The sequence below is a fragment of the Perna viridis genome, chromosome 4, assembly GCF_037379345.1.
Source record: "Perna viridis isolate PV_CMFRI_1.1 ecotype Kerala chromosome 4, ASM3737934v1, whole genome shotgun sequence".
Taxonomy (NCBI): Eukaryota; Metazoa; Mollusca; class Bivalvia; order Mytilida; family Mytilidae; genus Perna; species Perna viridis.
In genome coordinates, this window is record NC_142448.1 from 44,246,238 (window position 1) to 44,272,701 (window position 26,464).

Genomic DNA, 26,464 nt, shown 5'->3' on the forward strand with positions numbered 1-26,464 from the left:
ATGCCGATCTCGTATAACATATTCATACCAAATAAATTCGTCAAATGAAATAGTAATAAACATTACGAGACAACTTTGACTTGCAAAAAATTAAACAAGTTTATTATTAAGACAGAAAGTTTATTATTGGTAATGGATAAAATAGAAACATTCCTTTTATGAAAAAACGACAGATTTTTCTTTAACTTACGCAATAAATGTGTATTCTCTTATAATAAACTATTAAAATATATTCAAAATTAGACGATAGCAATGTTTTCATTTCTGCTTCAATTATTTAATACCATTTGAACATGTTATTTAAGTAATTTAGTTAAATATTTTCCTATTGACATGTTGCTATAAGCTATAAAAGACTAGAACTCTGTTGAGAAAATATTGGATCTTAAAAAATCCTCAAAAAATCAACATGCTGAAGCTTGCCATATTGACCATTGCGATATGTGTCTGTTTTGTTCAGGCATACGATTATTACAGTAAGTAATATATATATATATATCTTTTTCATTACCAAGTTTTATTCGATATTTATTGATATCTGGCGAAGTCAACTTCATGCAAATTCTACCAATAATGACGATAATTGTAAGTTTTTGTAAGAATCAGGCAAATTGGAAACAAAAATCGTAAACATGCATGTCAAAACCCCACCAATATGACAATAATTTTACTCAAAGATGTTTTCTCCTTCCGAAAAAGACCATTATTTGATCTCTGCACCACTGCATTTGCTCAGAAAATTTTCAAATGAATGTTAGAAAAATGAGGTTTTTTGACAGTGTGATCTGCTTTCGAAATGTTTATTTTCAGCGGATTTCAATGAAACAACACTGAATTTATCAACATGATATGGAAAATCGACTGACAATTAAATTAATGTCTTTAAAAAATTTAAGGACCTATCTAGAATATTGTGGTTTTAGTGTCAAGTATTAACAAAATGCAATTCATAATTTCATATTTTTTATTTTTTTTGTTTAATTTTATCATTACTTTGAAAATGAACTCCTTATTTTTGATTGGTTTGATAACGACGTGTTTCATTGCTGCAGAAAACCCATGTAATCCCAATCCATGCCAGAACGGTGGTAAATGCTGTAGAAAAGGATCATCCTACATCTGTCAATGTAAATACGGTTTCAGTGGACGGAATTGTCAAAGTAAGTAGAATTTTATATAAAAGTTCTAGACAATACAGGTATTTGGTCCATATAATCATTTTCAAGCATACCCGAACGGTCCTAAACTATGCAAAAGGCCCGGCAGATAATTGGTATTTTTGTATTTCATAACCACTGGGTTGATACCCCTATTGGTGGACCCGTGGTCTCCGAGAGTATTCATCAACGCAGCAGTCAGACTTGTTTGATCACGAGTTATATCAGATTTTATTCATCATATTTATCCAAAGTTGCACTATTACCAATTTTCATATATCTAAAAAAAAAAAAACGATGTTTATTGTTTGTATTGCACATAATAAAACCTGTAAGTGATGGATTTGGCTTCCTACTTCGATAGTTTTTTTTTGTTTTTTGTTTTGTTTTTGTTTTGTTTTGTTTTTTTGTTTTGAGTAGTTCTTGAATACAATTAAGTTTGGGGTAAATGTCTTTTTATGTATTAAACTATAATGCTGCTTTTAAGAGATAACTCCTTGAAACATGTGTATAGTCTATCAAAATTTGCGATTTGGGTATGGAAATCAATGTCATATTGTCGTTTCCTTTAATTAAAAAATAAAAAATGCATTGTTTTCTATATTTAAACATCTCTATTTGTTTTGGAATGTTCTAAAATACACCTCACCTCTATTTTTCCGAGTATTCAATATGGTAATGATGCAAATGTATTGCTATAAATGCTGTCAATTCAAGTGTAAGAACTGAATTGTTTTCGAATTTTCATACTTGATATATATCATTTTTTTTACAATGCAAGTCCATTAATGTAAAACTGATTTTACCAAAATGTATATTCCATATGCCTAAACATGGTTGAACTCAATTACCTTCTTCAATATATGTGAGAGACCAGAACCCGAATGGTCTGGACATTAAGGCGGTAGACCTAGGGTAAGGGACACAACTATGGAAAATCATTGGAACGTTTGTATTCATTATTTTTCATCAATCTCATGTAAGCATCAAAGTGACTTGGACTGATTTCATTCTGTTTCAGAGCAAAGCTTGAACGGTTTTGGTGGAATTGAATATGATACAAACATATTACTGATTTCATGAGTTATGTCCCTTATCCTAGGTCTACGTCCTTAAAACATCAACGTAGTAATACATTTGATTTCTAATGTTTGGTCTAATAATTATATTTTGTTCTTTCTACAAAATTAAAAAAATCCTTTCGTTTTATTGTTTACAACTTTACGACCTACAAGTGTTCTTTCTGTTTTTGTCGAAGTTCTGCCAGTCACTGTTCTAACATTCAATTTTCATGACTTTATATGATAGATGTTAATTCAAAATAAATCTGTGTTACCACATTAACAAGATAGGCAAAAATCACAAAACATATCTCGTTTCAAAAATACGATAAAGCAGTTTTAAACACATAGAAAAAAAAATGGAATATCTGTACATATGTAGAAATGTGAATTAGATAGCTGTAAGAACAATACATATCAAGTTTCTACGTAAGTAAGAATAATACAAAAACCTCTCTGTTTGAAAACATTTTTTTCTTTCTTTTTTGTGTGTAGGTAGTAAAATGTAAACTTGATGAGATTTAGGTTTCTTTCATTTTCTATGTACAACAGTAAAACTTTGTTTTGAATTCATACAGATCTATTTGACCAAGTTTTAGTCACTGTCAGATGATTTACAAGTTTGCTATAGTATCTTTGTATTGTAGACAATGCATGCTCACCAAGCCCATGTCAAAACGGTGGTACATGTTGCATAAAAGGTTATTCCTACTCTTGTAAATGTTTACCAGGTTACTATGGAAGAAATTGTCAACGTATGTAGTTCTTATACTATTAAGGCCTAATTTGGTTTTTATGTTAAGTGTGATAAATCAATTATTCATATATTTTATGAAACTATATACACAAAAGATGTTTTAGAAATTGCTTTGTATAGTTTTCTTCATGTAAGCCATTAACAAAATATCCATTCGTTAAAGAATCCAAGTGTTCAGCGAAATGTATTTGTTATTCGAATATTTTACCTAAAATATATTGTTTCACATGCTATAAAACTAAAAATGAATGCTAGAACGAATAAATATGTGTGAGAAGAAGCATTAGTTGGAAGCTATTCCTGGATCCACTAGACTTAATAAAAAAAATGTCAGCTTTCATTGAAGCATTTATTAGTGTTATATAAATTAAAGACAATTCTAAATGATTAATACTTGTTTTCATGTTTAGTTAATCCGTGTTCACCTAGCCCTTGTCAAAATGGCGGGAAATGTAGATGTCTTGGAGGTAACAACTACAAGTGCGACTGTGCGAATGGATTTAAAGGAAAGAATTGTCAGTGTAAGATCTCAAGTTTACTTATTATTGTTCTGTTGTACTCTATCTCTTAATTATCCATTTTGGATACAATCAGTCGTAAAATTAAAGCAATCGGTAACTTTCAATTTAAATGGTATGTCTTATCGACCTTGACGTCCATTTAAGCTTTTGATATGAACGGAAGTATCACCAGTATCAATGTATACAATACTCTTTGTGGCTTCCTACGTATTTTGTATTCATGATAAACATTCGGACTAATGAGATTCAACTGGAAGAAATATTGAACGTAATTAGACAAATTTGCAATACACAATTATGTTTTAATTGAGATCCATGTTAAATAAGGTTGTGACACAACTCTTGAAATTAGTAATATGTTTGTACCATATTTAATTTCAACAAAGCATTTCAAGCTTTCATTGACACCTGTTGAAGGTACTTTGATGACTACATGAGATTGATGTAAAATCCTGAACACAAACGTTACAAGGATTTCTTAGATTTGTGTCCCTTACCCTAAGTCTACCACCTAAAATTGATTATGTTTTTACCAATCTACCGTTTCACGTATTGATTCGAAATTGGTGAGCATCATGTACATTGATCCTACATAATTCGATTATTGACTGTTGTAGATGGCCCATGCTACTCAAGTCCATGTTTGAATGGCGGCACATGTAGCTATTATTATCCAAGTTACCCCTACTACAAATGTTCATGTACAAGTGGTTGGTACGGAAAACGATGCGAGCTAAGTAAGTTGTTCTACAGTGGTGTATTTTTTTGGCAATTAAAATGAGATGGAAAACCATAACAAACGCTTTTTGAAGCTTACATTCAAAGTCTACTTTTGTATATTTCATAGGTTAAAACAAACATTAACAATACTAAAAAATAAAGTCTTGTTAAAATGCGTATATGTTCAAGCTAATTATAAGATCTACATATAAATCAAATGATGTTGAAGTAACATATTTATCAAATATAACAACATAATATTTTACAGAGTAAGTAAACAATGATTTTTTGATAATTGCAAATGTGACGTCATTTGGAAAAGCAGTCTAAAAGTTGCTACGCAATTAAATAGATATTTATAAGTAAACTGTGCTTAGAGTTATGAATATCACTTGGTCGCAATTAATTCAAACTTTTATAGGTACAATAATTCCAAATAAGATTGCAATCATATTCCTATATTTTAATTGCAAATAAAATATTGCAATGAGGATCACTATTGGAACTTCGTGATACCAAGAAAAAGTTGATATGTTGATTTATTTTGATTTGTTTTGTAAAGTTAAATACAGTTTGATTGATTGATTGTTTGGGTTTAACGTCCGAGCAGCAATATTTCAGCTACATTCAGACGATGAACATGAAAGGGATGATAAACTGAACATGAAATGATGATGAAATAAAAAATGGATAGAACACAAGGGCAACAGGGTCGACAAATTTAGATTGCCACTAGAAAAAGGGAGGGATGGATTGGGTCGGGCAATTTAGCCTCCTGTGGCGGAGCGTAAAGGTTCCTACTCCTATTGAATACCACAGCAGGGTTCTTTAACGTGCGAGGAACGTGGCAACTTTCCCAGCACGGTACACCACTATGGTTTGCGGTCAGATTTTCCGTATAATAGACTGACAACCTCAGCATGTAATACGCCAGGGGTACCCCATTCCACCACCTGGGGCACACATCCTAGTTGCCCTGTGGGCAGAGCGCCTAGCCCCCGGCTAGGTTTCTGAGCATTACTTAGTCGCCTTTTACGACAAGCTTAGCGCTGCTGCAGGCCTATTCTTTTGACACCGGAACCTGCACGGGGGAAATACACTTTGAAAAAAAAAGAAATACAAAATGCTTCGGTTTATATATGGGGAAAAGAATGGGCGGTGAAATGGCACTTGAAGATCATATTGAAGTTGTTGAGTAGGCCTGATGATCGGGTGGTTATGATGGGTAATAACAAAATTACAGAATTAACAACTCTAGGCAGTACATTTAAGCAAATGGAAGAGCCAAAAGGAAAGTCCTTATAACATATATGGCATGATGGGGGAAAAAACAGAAAATTCTAAACAACCTAAATTGTCCTGACTGAATAAAGGCATTTCAAAATGCTTGTTTGGCAAAATTTAGGTTTTATAGCGCTAAACGTTCCGCTTCCGTTAAGATTTTAAGGTATATTTAGTTGAGTCCGAGTTGTTCATTTGCTTTTGTTACTTTGTATGTATGATTTTAGTTACTTTATGTTCTTTGTTGTGTATATCTGTTTTCCATGCTTGGCCTTTGTCCCTGGTCTGCATTATTTTGATTACCGCTATAACCTTGGTTCCCTTGATTACTCTTTAACACAAATATATCATTACATACTTAATCTTCTTCACGGCGTACCCACGTTAATCTTTGTAGCGTTTTTTTTAACCTTATGTACTTCAATGTTGTTTGAGAACTCTTGCATCTTTTAATGAAAGGTTAATTTTTGTTTTAGTTTGCTACATTACAAAAACTAAAATAATCGTTACATTTATTTTGATTTTTAGGAAACGCCTGTTTACCAAATCCCTGTAAAAATGGTGGGAAGTGTCGATGTATTGGAAGTAACAGCTACACGTGCGACTGTAGAAATGGCTACAGGGGCAAAAACTGCCAATGTAAGATTATAACTTTACTGGTGATTGTTCCATTTTACTAAAGTCCCTAAAAGTTCAACCTTAGCTAAGATGTAAATGAATGAGTACCGATAACATATTGGCCTTAAGGATTGTGATACAATTTTTGCCCCAGCTTTGGACGTAATACAAATTATATCAGCTTCATATTGCACTGCATAGGTTCCTGCAAAATAAGAACATTTACGAAAACATGTCACCCTGGTCAAATCTCAAATAATTCCCTCAGCCATATTCAAAGCTATTGTACTTCCTTCGCGTTAAAGCCGAGTGCTTGATTGAAAAAAAATGAAGCCGTTAGTACAACGAAGTAATCGGTCGGGTATCGGAGTCAAAGGCTTCCACTATTAAGGCGCGCACTTAAGTACGACATCATTAAGATAGATTGATTAGATAATAAAAACAACTGACAAAATCAACACCATATTAAACGCCTAACACAAAGCTTTCGATAGACACAAAAGCTAAAAACAATGTACAACATGAATAACTATAAGAAAGATCATAAATAATTGTCATCGTGGAACAATGTTATACGTTCCAAAACATAAATGATATTCTGGAATAAGTATCAGTCTTTATAACAATCAGACAGGAGATGATCCAAGCATATCAAAAACCTACCGAATGCAGTTTCATATCTTGTTCAGAAAAAGCCACTGATCACATAACCAATATTATATTTTTTTTTGGTTGTTTCGCCATTGAGATAAAAATTCCATGAAGAGTTATCAATCTTGGTTTTATTTGCATTGGTTGCTTGTAGTGGTAGGTAGATATATGATTTTTCCAAAAATAGAGACCACATAGAACTTAATACAGAAATAGTTATCGTTATTTAAAGAAAAATTCATATGGAGACTGAAAATGCATTGTTGTGAACCACTTTACCATTGACAGTACCGGTACCTATATTTAAATCGAAAGATATCATGAAAATAAATCAAATTTGAATTATTTTTTGTTTTACTTAGATGGCCCATGCAACCCTAATCCTTGTCTTAATGGCGGTAGTTGTAGCTATATCTATGGTTCCCCTTACTACAAATGTACATGTCCAAGTAAATACTATGGAAAACGATGTGAAATAAGTAAGTAGATACACTTCGTCATTGCAAAAACACACATTATCTATTCATGAAGAATGGAAGAACCATGTTTTAATACTCATTTGTTTTCTATTATTTAAAAATTATTCTCCACTTCTTTGTGTACACTATTTGCAAAAAAGTATTTATTTGAAATTATAACTTATTCTTATACAATTCTAGTATAACACCTTGATATCGGACAAAGAACGTAAGAGAAATCCTCTATAAATAAACTATTCATTTATGTTTTTCCTGTTTATAATATAACACTTTCTATATCTTGACCAATTCAACTCAGCTTTTGTTTTTGTCCAATTTCATGTAATTACACATTTTAGCTGCATTTTTCTAAATTTTTATAGAACGTTACTATTATGACCGCTGTGGAATATGTTACAACGGAGGTCGATGTGTGTGTGACAAATATGGTAAATACAGGTGTAAATGCAAGTCCGGATATGGTGGCAAGAGCTGCAAAAGTGAGATGTGTTTAAAGCTTTCCCTACAAATGCACTTAGTCCATGCTTCAAATTTAAAATGGAATCCAAGTTTGCTAATTCACTTTTGTATTTTTGTTTTTGTTTTTTTTTGGTTGGTTCATGTTCTTTGTTGTGTTTGTCTGCTTTTTTTTCTTCTCTTTTCGTTGTATTTTAATTGAAGCTTGAATTCTTCTTCTCCTGATTTCCCTGTGTAAATATTTGTAAACTTCTGCTTTTTAATTTTCATTAAAAAAATTAGATCAATGAAATTCGATTCGAGGCAATAACAAAAACTTAGAAATACTAGTTTCAGTACAAGCAATAATTAAAATAATAATAATAATAAAATATATGTCTATTACCAAAGTGTAACATGAAGATGCATTCCATAGCTGCTGAATATGGAGAGGGTCTTTTATCAAATTAAATGAGAATCAAAATGTAGAATAATTCAGACTTTAAAAAGAGCCATTCTCAGTGTTACACTTTACATTTAAGCACAAACGTTATCAAAATTTGTCTTTACTGTCATTTCGTGTTGCAGGTAAATACTACTATTAAAGTCGAGTGCGGATTGATGACCTAATACAATGCATTTAATAATAAAATAATATATTGTGTCCTTTTTTTATTTCTTGGACGGAATGAATTACTTTAGATAGTTCAAATTAAATAGAAAAAAATTTCGATACAGCAACAATGTGTAAATACAGAATTATGCAGTTTATACATTGACCTACCATGAGTGATCGCTAGAACGGATAAAATGGCGGATATTTTTAACTACAAAAAATAAACAAGCGTATAACCTAAATCTTAAATTAAAGATACTTCCAAAGATCTCCAAAAGGTCTTCAACAAGTGTTAACATTAACTTCAAAGTAAGCTCTAAAAGAAATAGCAGCCATGCAGACCAGAACGATGACATTATACCAACAAATCAGACGTTGTCTAACGCATAAAAAGGTAATAGACTTAACTTCAACGCAAAATATTAAGGCTGGATGGAATTAACAAGAACACTTCTCTAATGATGACATTTCTATTACTTATGACCACAACCCTGCATAAGAAAAAAAAATTATGTGCAGAGGTGTCGGGCGAAGTGTTTTTCCATGGAACATGAGACATTTTAAATAGCGTACATATAAAAGTTGCAAATTGAAAACTCAGTTTGCACAATAAAATAAAATATGTCCTTTGTTGCTAACTGAAAATGCATTTGTTTACAATCTGTAAGAAATGTAGATAGATTTGCTGAATATCTTGTTTAAATAAAACGTATGATTATTGAGTCCGATGTGTTCTTGTCTTTTTCCAATGATATCTCCAATTCATTTCCAACCTTACCGCCTCAACTGTTATACTGTAGGAAGTTCGCCTCGACTGCTGGAGATCTATCTATTTAGAGGTAATATTAAAGAGAATAAAATATTGACAGAGACCACATACATGTAAAAGATTGTGGAAGCAGATCACGTCTTTTGGTATTAAACTAGTTTTTCATATTTTTCCTTGACGTCAAGCCAGGTCAGATTGTCATACGTCTATGACATTGGTTATTAATTTTTTGCCTTTTAATCTCTGTCCTTTGAAGCACGTCACATTTTAATGAATGTTAAGGGATTAAGAGTGGATGCCTTGTCATTGAAACATATATTGTGAATATTTTGGTTTTTCAAGGTCTACCACTACATTCTGAACATGGTACATGTATTAAAATAATAATGGTTAAAGATTACTTCATGTCATGAACAGTATGAGAGAAAATGGTTTTATATGTAAATATGTCTATCGTCAACATTCTCTAAAACCTTTATACACAATGGAATGGCTTACTGTTATGGGAGTGAATAACTGGCACTTCACAAGAATAAAGATTCGTATATTCCAATTTTATTCAAAATGACATCCCTAAACTGTAAACCTAATCATTCATAAATATCACAAATAAACACAAATAAAACGGAATAAATACTGTAACTCTATATCTTTACTGTCATGTTTAATAAAAAAAAATAAACATTTGTGGATCTAATTATTTTTCTATTACCTTCTCTTATATTAAATATTATTATATTTAGGTTACAGACCACCAATTCAACCAATGAGCATTTGGAACGTACGCAAAAATAGTCCTACGCAGAAATTACCCCTGTTCCTCATAGTGCTGTGAAAAAAGTTCTCATCTTATTTAAAAAATTGAAACAGTTTCTGAAAGGAAAAACATTTCTGTACATTTTATAGGTGCATTTTGCTTCTTGTGATGTGAAGCCTAATCTCCATAATGATTTTTAAATATACCCCTATCTTGTGAAAACACTTGGATTTCCCATGCTATTTATAGACCCTTCACTTCCGGTGACCAGTACTGCACTGCAAGTCTGCTAACCCCACATGCCATTCTGAGGATTGTGAGCTGACATATGTAGAATCATGCTGATATATAGTCATCTGCAGGTTAAAGTTAAGGTAAAGTCCAGAGAAGCCATTGAATATTGTGAAATTAGCATAGAAGCCTATGGGAAGTGGAATTAGTGGTTTTTAGCCTGAAGATGAAGCCATGGCAAAATGAAAAGTTTCTTGAAATAGCTTTAAACTACTTGAAGATCTTGTTAACTTTGCCATGAGAGGAATACACTATAAAAATCCTTCAAAATATGCATTTTTTTAAGTTATAGGTCCAAATTATGGAAAATTGGTCTTTTTGGCTGATTTTTATGTCCTATCTTGTAAAAAGTGTAGAAAATTTAGTAAAAATATCAAATATTAAACTTTGAGGGCTATATTTACCTAAATATGGTAGTAATAAGCACTTGAAATCAAGTTTTGTGTAGATTTGAGCAAAAATTAGGTTAGAAATGAGGAAAAACTCACTTTCATTACTGCGGTTAAGGCCATATAAGCATTCCCCTATGGCAACATGGAAAATCCATTATTGAGCACTTTTTTTGCTTTAGGTGCCCTTTACTGGTCATGTTTTAATGTGAAAACACTGTATTTACAAATTTAAAGCCAAATATATCACCTTTTGTGAAAATTTAAAGATTTAGGATTTTTGACATGTGATCAAGAAAAAGGGGGAGGCATGTCAGAAATAAATTTTTAAAAATAGACCAATTTCTCAGAAAATGATTACTTTTTAAACTATTTCTTCATTAATATTGTTAAAAAACAAGTTGTGATTGATATTTTTTATTTGAAAAGTCAGAAAAAGTTCTTTGCAAATATTTAATGCATTTCAGTATGGTAGAATATTTTCACTTTTTTGCTCGCACAACTTGGTTACCCTATATTTAAAAATCAAATATTTAAAAAAGTGCTTGTCACATTTCACTGAAACTTTGCAAATGCATTCAGTATGTGTGTAGGAAGATACCTGTATAGTTATTTATTTTTTCTAAGACAAAAAGTGACTCTTTAGGTTACAGACCACCAATTCAACCAATGAGCATTTGGAACGTACGCAAAAATAGTCCTACGCAGAAATTACCCCTGTTCCTCATAGTGCTGTGAAAAAAGTTCTCATCTTATTTAAAAAATTGAAACAGTTTCTGAAAGGAAAAACATTTCTGTACATTTTATAGGTGCATTTTGCTTCTTGTGATGTGAAGCCTAATCTCCATAATGATTTTTAAATATACCCCTATCTTGTGAAAACACTTGGATTTCCCATGCTATTTATAGACCCTTCACTTCCGGTGACCAGTACTGCACTGCAAGTCTGCTAACCCCACATGCCATTCTGAGGATTGTGAGCTGACATATGTAGAATCATGCTGATATATAGTCATCTGCAGGTTAAAGTTAAGGTAAAGTCCAGAGAAGCCATTGAATATTGTGAAATTAGCATAGAAGCCTATGGGAAGTGGAATTAGTGGTTTTTAGCCTATAAGACTTCTTTATATAGAAATATATGACATATGTAACAAATGCATTATTCCTAACGATGTGAGAAAATGTGACATCAAACAAAAATATTTTAAAAACAGTGATAAAAAAACATTAAAAAACTTACCCTATATGTGGTAAGTGATAAATTAAGGGAACCAAGGTTATAGCAGTATCAAAAGAATGTAATCCGGGGACAAAAACTAGACTTGGAAAACAGGCATACACAACAAAAAAAACATAAAATAACTAAAATCATACATACAAAGTAACAAAAGCAAATGTGCAAATGTGCAACTCGGAATTATTGGGAGCAAGGACCAGGTGAACCGGCAGGGTAAGCGTCCTCTGCTTTTCTAGAAATACCCACCGAGTTGCTCATAAAAAGTCAACTGTAGGGTAGACGAAAGAGTAAAGGAAAACTATAACACGTTGAACAAATCAGTTTTCATGGCGCAGATGGATACACCGTAACGATCGACGAGTTCATGATGACGACCATAAAACATTTGTAGTGAGGACTTCAATCTTGTACTAACATAACCCTGTTTCAGACGTCTATTTATTAGAATTCTAGCATGATACAAAAAGTCTGCATAGTTTCGGCAAGCCCTGGCATAACGTATGTGTTGTGATATGAACACTCCATACGCAGGTGTTAAATTTAAACACAGAATTATTGCTGAATATGTGCACGAATATAGTAAGTGAAATAATAAAAAAAATCCTAATATCATTTAATCTCTTCATTCTTTCTCATACAACAAAATACTCATTTACGAACACTTTCAATAATAAATAATTGTGAAATAAATTAAGAAGAAACAGAAATATAAATAACTAACTTATGTAAGTATGAACACGCATTCTAGTTGAAATGAAATCAAATATATGTGTTTTTCCAAATAACTAAGTGAGACAACAAAACGTTTTCTCATATACATCAACTCAAAATCGAGTACCCGGTAAAATTTAAATTAGAAAATAAAGAACAGACAATGTGACAGAAATAGCCAATCAATAAGAAATGAAATGAATCAATGAGAGATTACCAACATACTCAGGGGACAAAGAAAAAAGATAGTGAACTTAACATAATTAATATTCTCCGAAATAAATATGATTGATTCATAAAGAGAACATATAACATCATATATCATAATCGTATTTCAATTATCATAATCATATGTTTAACAAAAACTAAATATATGAATACTTACATGAAGCCTTTGACTTATATAAACTTCCCATTTACACGAACCACCCCACCCCCACCCCCCATTCCCCATAGAAAAATCCCCATCGCCCAGTAGAAACTCCATGGCATTTTCTTTATCAATTATTTACATCCTCAAATTTAATCCTTTTTCGGATAATTCAACTGTTATTTCTAATCATTTCTGATATTATTTGCACATAAATTTATGTATTAGAAATTCATTTCCCAAACCTCCTCATTTAAAATCCTTATTCCCAAATACACATTCGTAATTCCCAATCCCCTTTATGCTATGGGAAGTTTACGCTCTTCAAGGCATGTATGTCATATGGGTGAGTAATCAACGGAACTAAGATTTTATCGGAAATCAAAAGAATGTAATAAAAAGATCAAATATGTAACCGAATTGATACATACAAAGTAATAACGGAGCATGGACCAAGCACCGGTAGGGTAAGCGTCCTCTTTTTTTCAGAAACACCACCAGCCGAGTTGCTCATTAAAACTCAGGGTAGACGAAAGAGGAAAGGAGAACTATAACAAGTTAGACGAATCAGTTTCTTGATGTAGATTGAAACATCGCAACGATCCATGTGCACAGTAGGGTAAGCGTTCTCTGCATTTTTAGAAACACCCGCCAAGTTGCTTATGAAAAGTCAACTGTAGGGTAAACAAAAGAGGAAAGGAAAACTATGACACGTACAAAAATTTAGCCTTCATGTTTCAGTTGGATACCCGTAACGATCAACGAGTTCATGATGGCGACCAAAAAACTTTTGTAGTGATGACTTCAATCTTGCATCAGCATAACCCTGTTCCGGAAGCTTAATTGTAAGAAATCTTGCGCGGGGCGAAAGGTCTGCGCAGTTACGACAAGCTCTGGCATAACATGTGATATGAAAACTCCGTACGCATCTGCTGAAGGGATGTTGCCAAAGACGATACGGAATCTGATATTTCGAATTGTATGCTATTTTGCACGATCAGAACTGTGAATTAGTTTTTCGCACTACCTATTTTTTTTGTTTGTTTTATAATATTTTTTTTCGATACCAAATCATAAAAAATTGAATTTGGATGCCTCGGTTATGGGAATGACGCATAATTGTGTTAAAATATTGAAAGAAACTTTCCGGCTTGAATTAATTCTCTTCGAAAGATATGCACGATTTCTTCTTCCTATTGAAAAAAAATCAAATGTACCCAATGAACTCCTTATATCACAGAAAAGGCTAAAACTTGTCGGGAAATCGGAGAAAGCTGAAAGTTAGCAATTGAGCTACTACTGGCGAGGCATGGAATGCCAAGCTGAATAAATACAAAATCAAATCTAACGTAAAAGGCAAGATAACTTTTAAACTTTACATAGAAGATATTTTAAAAATGTACTTTTTATGTGCACGTTTTTGTCAAAGTTTGAGTTTTTCATCAAAAGATAGAAATGATATAAATTGATTCTCACAACACAAGGATGTCTAACAAAACATGCTGACATCCATGTTTACTTCAAAAGGGGGTGTTGGAGCACTCACAAACATATTTGTCCACGCCACATATTTTCTTTTCTGCCTTCCCTGAGCCAGGAACCTGCAGTCCAATGATTGTCATTGTGTTTTTATGTTCATTGTTATTCTTTTTACGTTTTATCTATAAATAAGGTCAATTTTCGTCTTTTATGAATAGCTTCACATAATTTAATTATATCCTTTATGGCTTGTTTTATGGTGAGGGTTATAGCCATCATTGACGACCGTGTAGAGTGATTAGAAGGAGATGAATTTTTCGGTGATTGGCTTTTGGTGGATGACTATCTCAATCAAATCTCCACATTCAAATAGATAGAGTACTCGGATCGTGTAAACTTACCACGTATACGATGTACGATACACGATATACGATTTACGATTCACTGTATACGATGTGCGAAAAGGTTAATCAAAGGAACCAGGGTTCTGTCGGAAATCTAAATAATGTAATCCAGTGACAAAGACCGGGCATGAAAAAAAGACATACAACAAATGAAAGAACATAAAAGAACCAAAAAATAATACATACAAAGTAACAAAAATAAAATGAACAACACGGACTCCAGTAAGTGCTGGGAGCATTGACTCGGTACAGCGGTAGGGTAAACATCCTCGGCTTTTTCCAGAAACAGGTGCCGCGCGATACACTATAGCACAATTTTTCGACGAGCGTTAATAACCAACAATGCATTGTTTTGTTTACAAATTGAAGTGGAAAATATAAAACGTTTGTTGTGTTGGAAACGAATTTATTTTAATAAATTATGCATCCTTTTTCACATTCAACATTTTTTATAATATTACTATGTCAGTCAATCAATTGCGTATGAAACAAATCAGAGTTTAATTGTAACATCATTTAAAAAAAAAGTCGAAACAAAATAAATGCGAGTTTCGTATGAAATAAAATGCCAGAAGTTCTATTACAGATAGACAAGTCAGTAAAATGCAATACTATGGTATAAGGGCAACGAATGAGTAATTTAAATGAAATATTAACTCATATTTCATGGATGCATGGGATAACTTCAGATTGATAAACAAAATTGAAAGTGCATGTTTAAGCCTGAAAAATGCCAATTTTCATTATTTATGTTGCAGTGCAAACATGAGTTCTAAGCTCATTGGCTTGAACGCATTAATATTACGTAATTCAGGTGAACAATTGAATGGAATCAGTTAAATCTTTAGTACACACGCAGAATATACGGATTTTGGCCTACTTGGCTTAATACGAAAATGTACTATCTGGACAGCAATTCGGGGTTCAACAGTGTATCGTAATGTGTTTTTTTTTGTACTTTTTAAAGAAATGTATTTTCATGAGATTTAAACGTAACAGTTGAAGGACAGCATAGTATATTTAATTTTGAAATATATGACGTCACCATCATTTACATAATTCCCGAAAAAATTAAAGGGTCGTTAAAAACGGCACTGTAAGGGTCAATTTTATTCAAGCAGATGATTTTTCGAAAATGAGAGAATGTTAAACTAGTTTATCAATTTGTCATTATTCATGCTTTTGGTTGGAAAAAAATTATTTCGAACTGATTTTATTTTTAACAAGTTTTTTTTTTTCAATAGGCTGCAAACAAAGATATGTTTTTTACTGCGATGTAACTGTTTTAGATGTTTTTGGAGAGGATGGAGACAGAAAAAAAAAATGCTTCATGCATGCTCAAATTAATCTGAAACTGGATTCTCAAACTGCAATCACAATCAATAGTTACCAAACCTCAGCAAGAGTAATCAAGGGAACCAAAGTTATAGCGGTATTTAAAAGAACTCAATCCAGGTACAAAGGCCAGACATGGAAAACAGATACACACAAAAAAGAATACAAAGCAGCCAAAATCATGCACACAAAGCAACAAAAGCAAATGAGCAACACGGACTCCACTAAAAACTTGGAGCATGAACCAGGTGCACCGGTAGGATTATAAGCAATATACTTACAAATTTTTAACACGATATCATTTAACAAATTCTCATAATCAACCTTGTCCTCATGTTGCAACACATGCAAGTCTCTGACACATGTCATAAATGTTTTTATTCAATTAAAATACTAAAATATGCTTATTACGAGAATTGGCATCAAGAAAAAACTAGTAACATGTAATTAAGAAGCTGAGAAGTAAAGGTTATTAACGAATTGAGATTGCACATAAGCAAATATTAAATTGTAAGGTACATGTACAAGATTGTGGTTAATACACCTCATTACCATGTAATATCTTCACATGCACTAAAGCAAAACAACAGGAAAAAATCAACTGGAGGCGTTTTATTATAATTCCCTTTTAAAACATAAATATAAAAAAGACTAAAATATGCTTATCGTCACATCTTGCAAAACCCTATATACGACTCCAGATGATTTTATCATTTATCAATTCTGGATACAGTTAAGACATCATTATGCTCAAACTTGTTGTATTGACTATTGTAAGTGTCTGTTACGTACAGGCAACAAAGTATTAAGTAACATCCATTAAACTTCATCCTATCATTCATTTTAATGAATATAATTTACTACTTTCAATATCATTTTCAGAATCCATGTCTGCGATTTTCATTTGGTTTTGTAGGTTTTTTAAATTTTTTTCTCATTTACATCTTGTACCTCGTTATCTTGAATACGTTTTAGTTTTCACTGACTCAACCACACCTAACCTAAATTTTAGCCATTTCAGTGGCAGTTCATTGTACGAAACTTGTTGCCAATGCTTTACTAGTGATACCTGTTATTGCTACATGTACACGGGAAGACAGAGTTAAAACGAATTCATATTGTATATACTGGATTAGTTGTTTTCATGCAGTGTTAAGATTATAAAAACAATGAGATATAAAGCTTCCTTAACTTCCAACAAATGTTTATACATATTCTATCTATTTCATCTTTTTTGACATGTACAACCAATTACGATTACAACCGTACCTTGCTTTTTTACAAATTTTACTTTTTTATTGCAATCAATTTCAAAATGTTTGTCTGTGTATATGTGTTTGTGTGGGTGTGTAATGGAATGCTAGTGAGGACTTGTGTATGTATACACACCTTCAACTGAGGACTCCACTGACAACTGAGGAGGGCATCAGCTTGTTTTTTGTTTTTTATTTTCAATGAAATGTTTTATTTTTTCTTAGAAAACTATAAAAACTCAAAACATAAAGGTGTCACAGTTGTCGTTCATTTTAAGTTGGTGAGTGTACACGTTGACCATTTTTGACATTTCCCGCGAGTCGAAATTTTACACAATAGCAATACTGAGCATGTGTGACGTTTTGAAATATGGCTTCAAGTTCCATTGCGTAATGTTTGGGTGTGGAGAGATGCATTCATACAGGCATGAACGACCGAAAATACCAGTTTAATACTTTTAATTCTATCCCGACATTTGGGAATTTTTTTTCTGAAATGTGCTGAACCGGTAAATGTATTTATAGAATTCAGTTTTCAGTGTTCGGCAATTGCTTTGGAATAAGCACAATTGAAGCTTGTGCTTATTACCAATTTCCTACTGATAAAGGATGTTGTACATACATACATGTGAGCTGATTGTATTCAATATCTTCTAATTCGGTTCGAGATGTTGGGTGTCTTACAAAACGTTTGTTTCTGTGTGTATGTGCGTGTGTGTGCGTTTGCGAGCGCGCGTGTGTGTGTATGTGGGGGGAGAGTAAGGGAAAGAGAGGAAGTTGATTAGTGTTAGATGAAGAACGCCTTGACGTTGAATTTTCGATTGGGTTGATTTCGTGACAGTCAAAAACTGTAAAAAAAAACGTTCAACTTTGTTCGTTGCATGAATGTTAGGTAGACATGTTTGCTCTAAAAGAGTCACTCACCTATTCATCAGAAAAAAACCTTATGTATGTGATGAATATTTCAATTAAAATTGTACATATGTGTGTCTATTTTAGCAAACCAATGTTTACCTAACCCCTGCAGAAATGGAGGAACGTGCAATAGAATTGGTTTTTTCGACTACAAGTGCTACTGTATAGACGGCTACAAAGGAAAGAACTGCCAGTGTAAGTTTCAAAGTACACTTGTATAATTGTCTTTTATGGTCTTGCTGATTGATGTAAGTCATTTAAAAATTAATTAATCTAAGGAGTAACGACAGGAAAATTTAACTGGTAATACTAATTAAACTTTCAACGTGGACGTTTCACGCAACAGGTCATAGTCTTCCTTTCCTCGTTTGTCTAACCAAGACTTGACTTTTATGAGCAACTCGGCGGGTGTTTCTAGAAAAGCAGAAGACGCTAACCCTACCGATGCACCTGGTAAATGCTCCCAGTTTTTAGTTGAGTCCGAGTTGCTCATTTGCTTTTGTTACTTTGCATGTATGATTTCAGTTACTTTATGTTCTTCGTTGAGTATGTCTGTTTTCCATGTCTGGTCTTTGTCCCTGGATTTCATTCCTTTGATTACCCTATAACCTTGGTTCCCTTGATTACTCTTTCAATACTGAATATTCGAAATTGTCCTTGAACATCATATAATGAGCTTTAGTGCGCCTAACATGCACGTGCAATAGATCCGTGTAACACATGTGTTTTCAAAGAAAGAAATATATTCAAGGTTTATTTTTATAAAGAATTTTTGTGGAATGAACTGAATGCAACTATACGCATTTAGTATTTGAAACCTTTAGATGTGAGTACTTTGTATTTTTGTCAAACTATAACATGAGTTAGAAGTTATATTCTAAAATTTAACCTATAAATAAGTACAAAGAGAACCAAGACTCTAGCGGAAATCGGAAACTAGAAAGTAACAGTATGAAATATAAACATATGCATAAAAAAATAATCATAACAAAAATTCTATTCAATAAAACAATACAATACCTATGCAATGCTATTTGAATGTATATAAATCTTCGTAGATAACGTATGCATTCCTAACCCATGTCTTAACGGAGGAACCTGTCAGTATATTTACGGCCCTCCTTACTACGAATGTTCTTGTCCATATGACTACTATGGAAAACATTGCCAAATTAGTAAGTCATTTATTTATTCAGTTACCTTTAAAAATATACACTGAATATCAAAGTTTCAGAATCATAATTATTTCCGTTAAATAATTTGTTAAATTCAGACAGTTGAGGTCGGATTTGTCTCTTATTTAAATTTAGAAAATGAGCAATTGCTGAAAATTCTATAATTATTTGCATATCTCTTAGCCTCTATTATAAATCTGCTTTACAAAAGAAAAAAAAATGCACCTCGTCTTAATACCCAATAAATAAATATTGAGTTATCATGTAACTCCGAACAACAGGTCATAGTCTTTCTTTCCTCGTTTGTCTAACCAAGACTTGACTTTTATGAGCAACTCGGCGGGTGTTTCTAGAAAAGCAGAAGACGCTAACCCTACCGATGCACCTGGTAAATGCTCCCAGTTTTTAGTTGAGTCCGAGTTGCTCATTTGCTTTTGTTACTTTGCATGTATGATTTCAGTTACTTTATGTTCTTCGTTGAGTATGTCTGTTTTCCATGTCTGGTCTTTGTCCCTGGATTTCATTCCTTTGATTACCCTATAACCTTGGTTCCCTTGATTACTCTTTCAATACTGAATATTCGAAATTGTCCTTGAACATCATATAATGAGCTTTAGTGCGCCTAACATGCACGTGCAATAGATCCGTGTAACACATGTGTTTTCAAAGAAAGAAATATATTCAAGGTTTATTTTTATAAAGAATTTTTGTGGAATGAACTGAATGCAACTATACGCATTTAGTATTTGAAACCTTTAGATGTGAGTACTTTGTATTTTTGTCAAACTATAACATGAGTTAGAAGTTATATTCTAAAATTTAACCTATAAATAAGTACAAAGAGAACCAAGACTCTAGCGGAAATCGGAAACTAGAAAGTAACAGTATGAAATATAAACATATGCATAAAAAAATAATCATAACAAAAATTCTATTCAATAAAACAATACAATACCTATGCAATGCTATTTGAATGTATATAAATCTTCGTAGATAACGTATGCATTCCTAACCCATGTCTTAACGGAGGAACCTGTCAGTATATTTACGGCCCTCCTTACTACGAATGTTCTTGTCCATATGACTACTATGGAAAACATTGCCAAATTAGTAAGTCATTTATTTATTCAGTTACCTTTAAAAATATACACTGAATATCAAAGTTTCAGAATCATAATTATTTCCGTTAAATAATTTGTTAAATTCAGACAGTTGAGGTCGGATTTGTCTCTTATTTAAATTTAGAAAATGAGCAATTGCTGAAAATTCTATAATTATTTGCATATCTCTTAGCCTCTATTATAAATCTGCTTTACAAAAGAAAAAAAAATGCACCTCGTCTTAATACCCAATAAATAAATATTGAGTTATCATGTAACTCCGAACAACAGGTCATAGTCTTTCTTTCCTCGTTTGTCTAACCAAGACTTGACTTTTATGAGCAACTCGGCGGGTGTTTCTAGAAAAGCAGAAGACGCTAACCCTACCGATGCACCTGGTAAATGCTCCCAGTTTTTAGTTGAGTCCGAGTTGCTCATTTGCTTTTGTTACTTTGCATGTATGATTTCAGTTACTTTATGTTCTTCGTTGAGTATGTCTGTTTTCCATGTCTGGTCTTTGTCCCTGGATTTCATTCCTTTGATTACCCTATAACCTTGGTTCCCTTGATTACTCTTTCAATACTGAATATTCGAAATTGTCCTTGAACATCATATAATGAGCTTTAGTGCGCCTAACATGCACGTGCAATAGATCCGTGTAACACATGTGTTTTCAAAGAAAGAAATATATTCAAGGTTTATTTTTATAAAGAATTTTTGTGGAATGAACTGAATGCAACTATACGCATTTAGTATTTGAAACCTTTAGATGTGAGTACTTTGTATTTTTGTCAAACTATAACATGAGTTAGAAGTTATATTCTAAAATTTAACCTATAAATAAGTACAAAGAGAACCAAGACTCTAGCGGAAATCGGAAACTAGAAAGTAACAGTATGAAATATAAACATATGCATAAAAAAATAATCATAACAAAAATTCTATTCAATAAAACAATACAATACCTATGCAATGCTATTTGAATGTATATAAATCTTCGTAGATAACGTATGCATTCCTAACCCATGTCTTAACGGAGGAACCTGTCAGTATATTTACGGCCCTCCTTACTACGAATGTTCTTGTCCATATGACTACTATGGAAAACATTGCCAAATTAGTAAGTCATTTATTTATTCAGTTACCTTTAAAAATATACACTGAATATCAAAGTTTCAGAATCATAATTATTTCCGTTAAATAATTTGTTAAATTCAGACAGTTGAGGTCGGATTTGTCTCTTATTTAAATTTAGAAAATGAGCAATTGCTGAAAATTCTATAATTATTTGCATATCTCTTAGCCTCTATTATAAATCTGCTTTACAAAAGAAAAAAAAATGCACCTCGTCTTAATACCCAATAAATAAATATTGAGTTATCATGTAACTCCGAACATACGTAAATACAATTCTCACTGTGTACACTGAAACAATATTTATTTAGAGTAGGCAACTGTTACATTTTTGACTTAATAAAAAAAAATAACCAAAAGATTCGCATAAGTATTTGCATGTGCTTGAGGGTTAAAACAAACCATAAAACATGTCATGTGTGGATATTGTTAAATAACAAAAAGAAATTCTGCGATAATTAGAGAAAGCAAAAAGGGAAATAAAAAAAAAAATCACACGCCTAAAATCAAAAGGTTAATGTACTCGGTTCATTGTTATTTTTGTTTTTATTTCTTGCAGGAAAATACTACTAGGAAAGGTCAGACTGCAGATTAATGACGTAATACAATGCATATACTAATTAAATTATAAAATGTGTCTGTTTATTTTTAATAATGTATATAGTATCTTTTCGTACATTATGAATCATTTCTAGCCTTAGATAGTTTCAGTAATTAGTCAGCCTTCCTAGTGGAATCCTCGTCTCATAGTACTAAAATGTGCAGTGCACTTTTGACAACCCTGTATAAGAATACCCTGATACAGGTTTCTAGTGACATAGAAAAATCATGTAACATGGAAAAATGAATTGAGTACATATATATGTTGCAAAATAAAAAAAAACCTCCATTCCTGGAAAGTAATGCTATCTATCAGACACAGAGTGAAATTTACAGAGTGAAAACTACGCAGACTTTTTGTATCGCGCTAGAACTCTAACAAATAGGCTTCTGGAACAGGGTTATCTTGCTACAAGATTGAAGTCATCACTACAGAAGTCTTATGGTCGTCATCATGAACTCGTGGATCGTTATGGTGTATCCATCAGCACCATGAAAACTGATTTATTCAACGGATCATAGTTTTCCTTTCCTCGTTTGTCTACCCCGGAATTGACTTTTTATGAGCAACTCGGCGGGTGTTTCTAGAAAAGCAGAGGACAGTTACCCTATCGGTGCACATGGTCCATGCTCCCAGTTTTTAGTGGAGTCCGAGTTGCTCATTTACTTTTGTTACTTTGTATGTATGATTTTAGTTACTTTATGTTCTTTGTTGTGTATGTCTGTTTTCCATGTCTGGTCTTTGTCCCTGGATTACATTCTTTTGATTACCACTATAACCTTGGTTCCCTTGATTACTCTTACATCTTATATAGGCGAAGAAGACCAGGATGCTGAATATCGTTTCCACTCTATAACGTGTACTTGTCGAAGTAGGAAGTTTATCGGTGGGTTGTTGCTTCTGTAAGGTAGCACATTAAAAACGTTAATAATATAATTAGAAATCGATGTTGGACAAGTAAAGAAAAGTCTGATCGACTATGTACTTTCTAGTCATGTTATCAATAAACTATTTGCCATAGTACGTAAATTGTAAAACCACAATCAGCCTATTATATTTACTGTCTTTATGTTCAGCGAAAATATAGTTTGTAATCAAGGGACAAAGTCCAGACAGGGAAGACGGACATACAGCAAAGAACATAAAATAACCAAAATAATATGTACAAAGCAACTAGGATTGCACTAAAAACTGGGAGAATAGACCAGGTGATTCGGTAGGGTAAGCATCATCTGCTTTTCTAGAAACATCCGCCAATGTGCTCATAAAAAGTAAAGTACTGGGTAGACGAAAGAAGAAAAAAGTTTTATATTGACAGGTACCACATAAAAGATTTGCAAAAGAATATGAATGTCTCTTTAATGGATACACTGATGGTTTTAATAGGCCGAGACCACTAGAAATCTGAGAAAAAAAAATGTTACGCCTTTAAGACTAAATAAGGAGCAAACCAATATACTATATTTAGGTGCTGTCAAATGACCAATCGCTTCAATCACTATTGTTCACAGGTACAATAAAATTGGCAGTTGGCCACGTGTAAGTAATGACAAAACTTATTTTAAGTTTTCTGGTTTTGTCTTAGTTACAGTTCAACTATCAAATCCTGGATACCTCGACTTCCCTATTTTAATATCTTTAAACTTCTATTATTTTTTTGTTTGTAAGTTCATTGTTGTGTAGGAATCAGGCAGGGGTAGCACAATTTGTTTTATATTTTGCTTAAATTTATTCAATTCCTCTAAAAAAAACTTCAAAAAGCTGTCTAAATTAGTTCTGAATTAACTGTGATTTAGATATTTTTACTGCTTGTAAATCGAAAATGTATTCGCACTTTTCATAGCGAACTTTAACTAAATACGCTAAGAATATCTTACAAAGACAATTTAAGCTTTAAACACACCCTGGATGCTATGAGGAATACATACTAAAATAATGCACACAAATTAAACATTTGATTCTTACGAAGCGTAATATTAAGGTGTAATTTTAAGGTTTACCAATAACAAAGACATTAAACCCAAGTGCCACATGGAAATGGATTTCATAGTTGTTGTTTATGAAATGGGTCAAATGTCGGATGCAATTAAGAGCCTGTCTATGAGAAACAGAAAGAAAAAATCATCCGAAAGTCATTTTGGAATTCCCGTAAATTTTATATTATGAATGACAGAAAGTCACAAGAGATTCCCAAAAATGTATATGATTATTGCAAAACTTTGTTCTATTTATAGTAACAGCCGTTTTTAGCTATTAGGTGTATTTATTTAATGATGTGCCGTTTTTCATGATCAAATTTGAACCACTTTCATAAGTTTTTAATGTTCGCTTTGTTTTATGGAGTGACAAAATTTTATGTGCAATTGTTGAAATGGAAAATTGTCACTCATATAGCATTGTATAAAAATTAGCTGTGTGACAAGTTTTCGAAAAGAGAAGACAATTTTCATACGATTTGACATTGGTAATCAAAAAACCTATAAAAGCTAAGTATAACGCTTAAAACAATCATTGTTATAATTAAAAGGTAGTAAATGTACTATATGCTATAAAGTTTCAACCTGGGCGTTTAATTTTTTTCACATGTTTATCAACATGTCAGATAAAGGTATTTTTTGGTGAAAATTGGACAATTCTTAAGCGATTTATTCAGCCATAATCAGTAATAATACCAGAAGAATAACTATACTCTTGCAATATTTATATCAGAAGAACAGAAATAATTGATTTTGAATCAAATAAACACAGCATGACGTATAAAATTCATTTAAAAGCATTTTTAGAACCCTTATGTATGGGAACGATGTACTCCATTCCATTTGCTTCCCGTGTACATGTATTCCCCACTTTAAAAAGTGTCAATATTTGAGTTTAAAAAATATTTATAAATACCTACTAACATAAATTGGAATGTGTTCTAATATTCCGAATTGCAGAAAATGAATGTACCACAAAGTATTCGTCAGTATGTAACCTCATACCTGAATACAAAGTATGTATTATTATTTTAATAATGCCTTTTAGTCAAGGAGAAAGCCTTGCTTATATCTAATATGGAGCTCACTACAATGCTTCTTTTTCGGTTGTAGTGTCTGAAACTAAAAATTATTGCCCGACATTCGGTTACAGGATATTAAATTTTCATGTAAGTTCTTAAATGCATGTACAAATGGACATCACACTTTTACTGCTTATGACCTCACTGCATAAACAAATATTAGAGATTTCCACTAAATTGACGAACGAACGGACGTATTGATAGTCGTTTGTATTGTTTTGTAGTAATGACTGTAATTACAGTAAATATAATGCTCACAGTATGTTAGACATGTAGATATCAAGTGTTTATGACTTGCGTTTAATCACGTATACCTACTAAATAACTGACTGTATTTTTTTTTGCATGAAAACCAGTACGCTGTGATCTGTGTTTATCAAAGAGAAACCTTCCAATGTACCAGTAAACAATTTTATCATATGGTTTAAACCTTTGCTATCACAGAAGCTACAGTTAACGAATGTTGATTAGGATTATAGGTCGTACATTATTTCCTGTTGAAATACTTACATGTAATGTCATGTTTGTATGTTTGTGACGGAGATGGAATCATTTGAAACTAGATTGTCAAACTGAAAAAAAACAACAATATATATGAAAAAATGTTTGTTTTGGGGTTTTACGTCCGAGCAGCAATATTTCAGCTATATTCAGACGATGAACATGAAATTGATGATAAAATGAACATGAAATGATGAATGGAAAAAAGGGTGGAACACAAGGAGAATGAGGTCGATAAATTTTGATTGCCACTGGAAATAGGGAGAGGTGGGTAGGGTCGGGCAATTAAGCCTCCTGTGGCGGAGCCCTATGGTTCCTACTCCGGGAGAATACCACAGTAGGGTTCTTTAACGTGCGAGGAACGTGGAATCTTTCCCAACACGGTGCACCATTATGGTTTGCGGTCAGGTTTTCCGTATTATAGCCTGACAACCTCAGCATATAACACGCCAGGGGTACCCCATTCCACCACCTGGGGCACACATCCCAGTTGCTCTGTGGGCACTATTTAGTCGCCTTTTACGACAAGCTTAGCGCTGCTGCAGGCCTATTATTTTAACACCCGGACCGGCACGGGGCTATATGAAAACAATACACGTACCTATTTTAAACGATCTCTTGAATCTAACTCTCCCCTTAAAGACATTTTTTCCCCTAAAAAAGATTTTATACATAGCACATGCGAGTCG

At 32.6% G+C, this 26,464-nt stretch overlaps 1 protein-coding gene and 1 long non-coding RNA gene across 2 annotated transcripts; both read left to right on the forward strand.

Annotated features, from left to right (window-relative positions):
- Positions 1–334: 334 nt before the first annotated feature.
- On the forward strand, positions 335–8,344 carry LOC148620216 (uncharacterized). The gene is made up of 9 exons (XM_088580912.1): positions 335–476; positions 1,053–1,160; positions 2,866–2,973; positions 3,386–3,496; positions 4,114–4,233; positions 6,026–6,136; positions 7,129–7,245; positions 7,608–7,724; positions 8,269–8,344. The coding sequence occupies exons 1-9, from the start codon at positions 410–412 to the stop codon at positions 8,283–8,285; spliced, it is 876 nt and encodes a 291-aa protein (XP_088437038.1). The 5' UTR covers positions 335–409; the 3' UTR covers positions 8,286–8,344.
- Positions 8,345–21,200: 12,856 nt separating this feature from the next.
- LOC148620217 (uncharacterized) lies at positions 21,201–22,252 on the forward strand. Its single transcript, XR_015921333.1, has 3 exons — positions 21,201–21,252; positions 21,485–21,601; positions 22,175–22,252. It is a non-coding gene; the product is annotated as an uncharacterized LOC148620217 (long non-coding RNA).
- Positions 22,253–26,464: the final 4,212 nt, after the last annotated feature.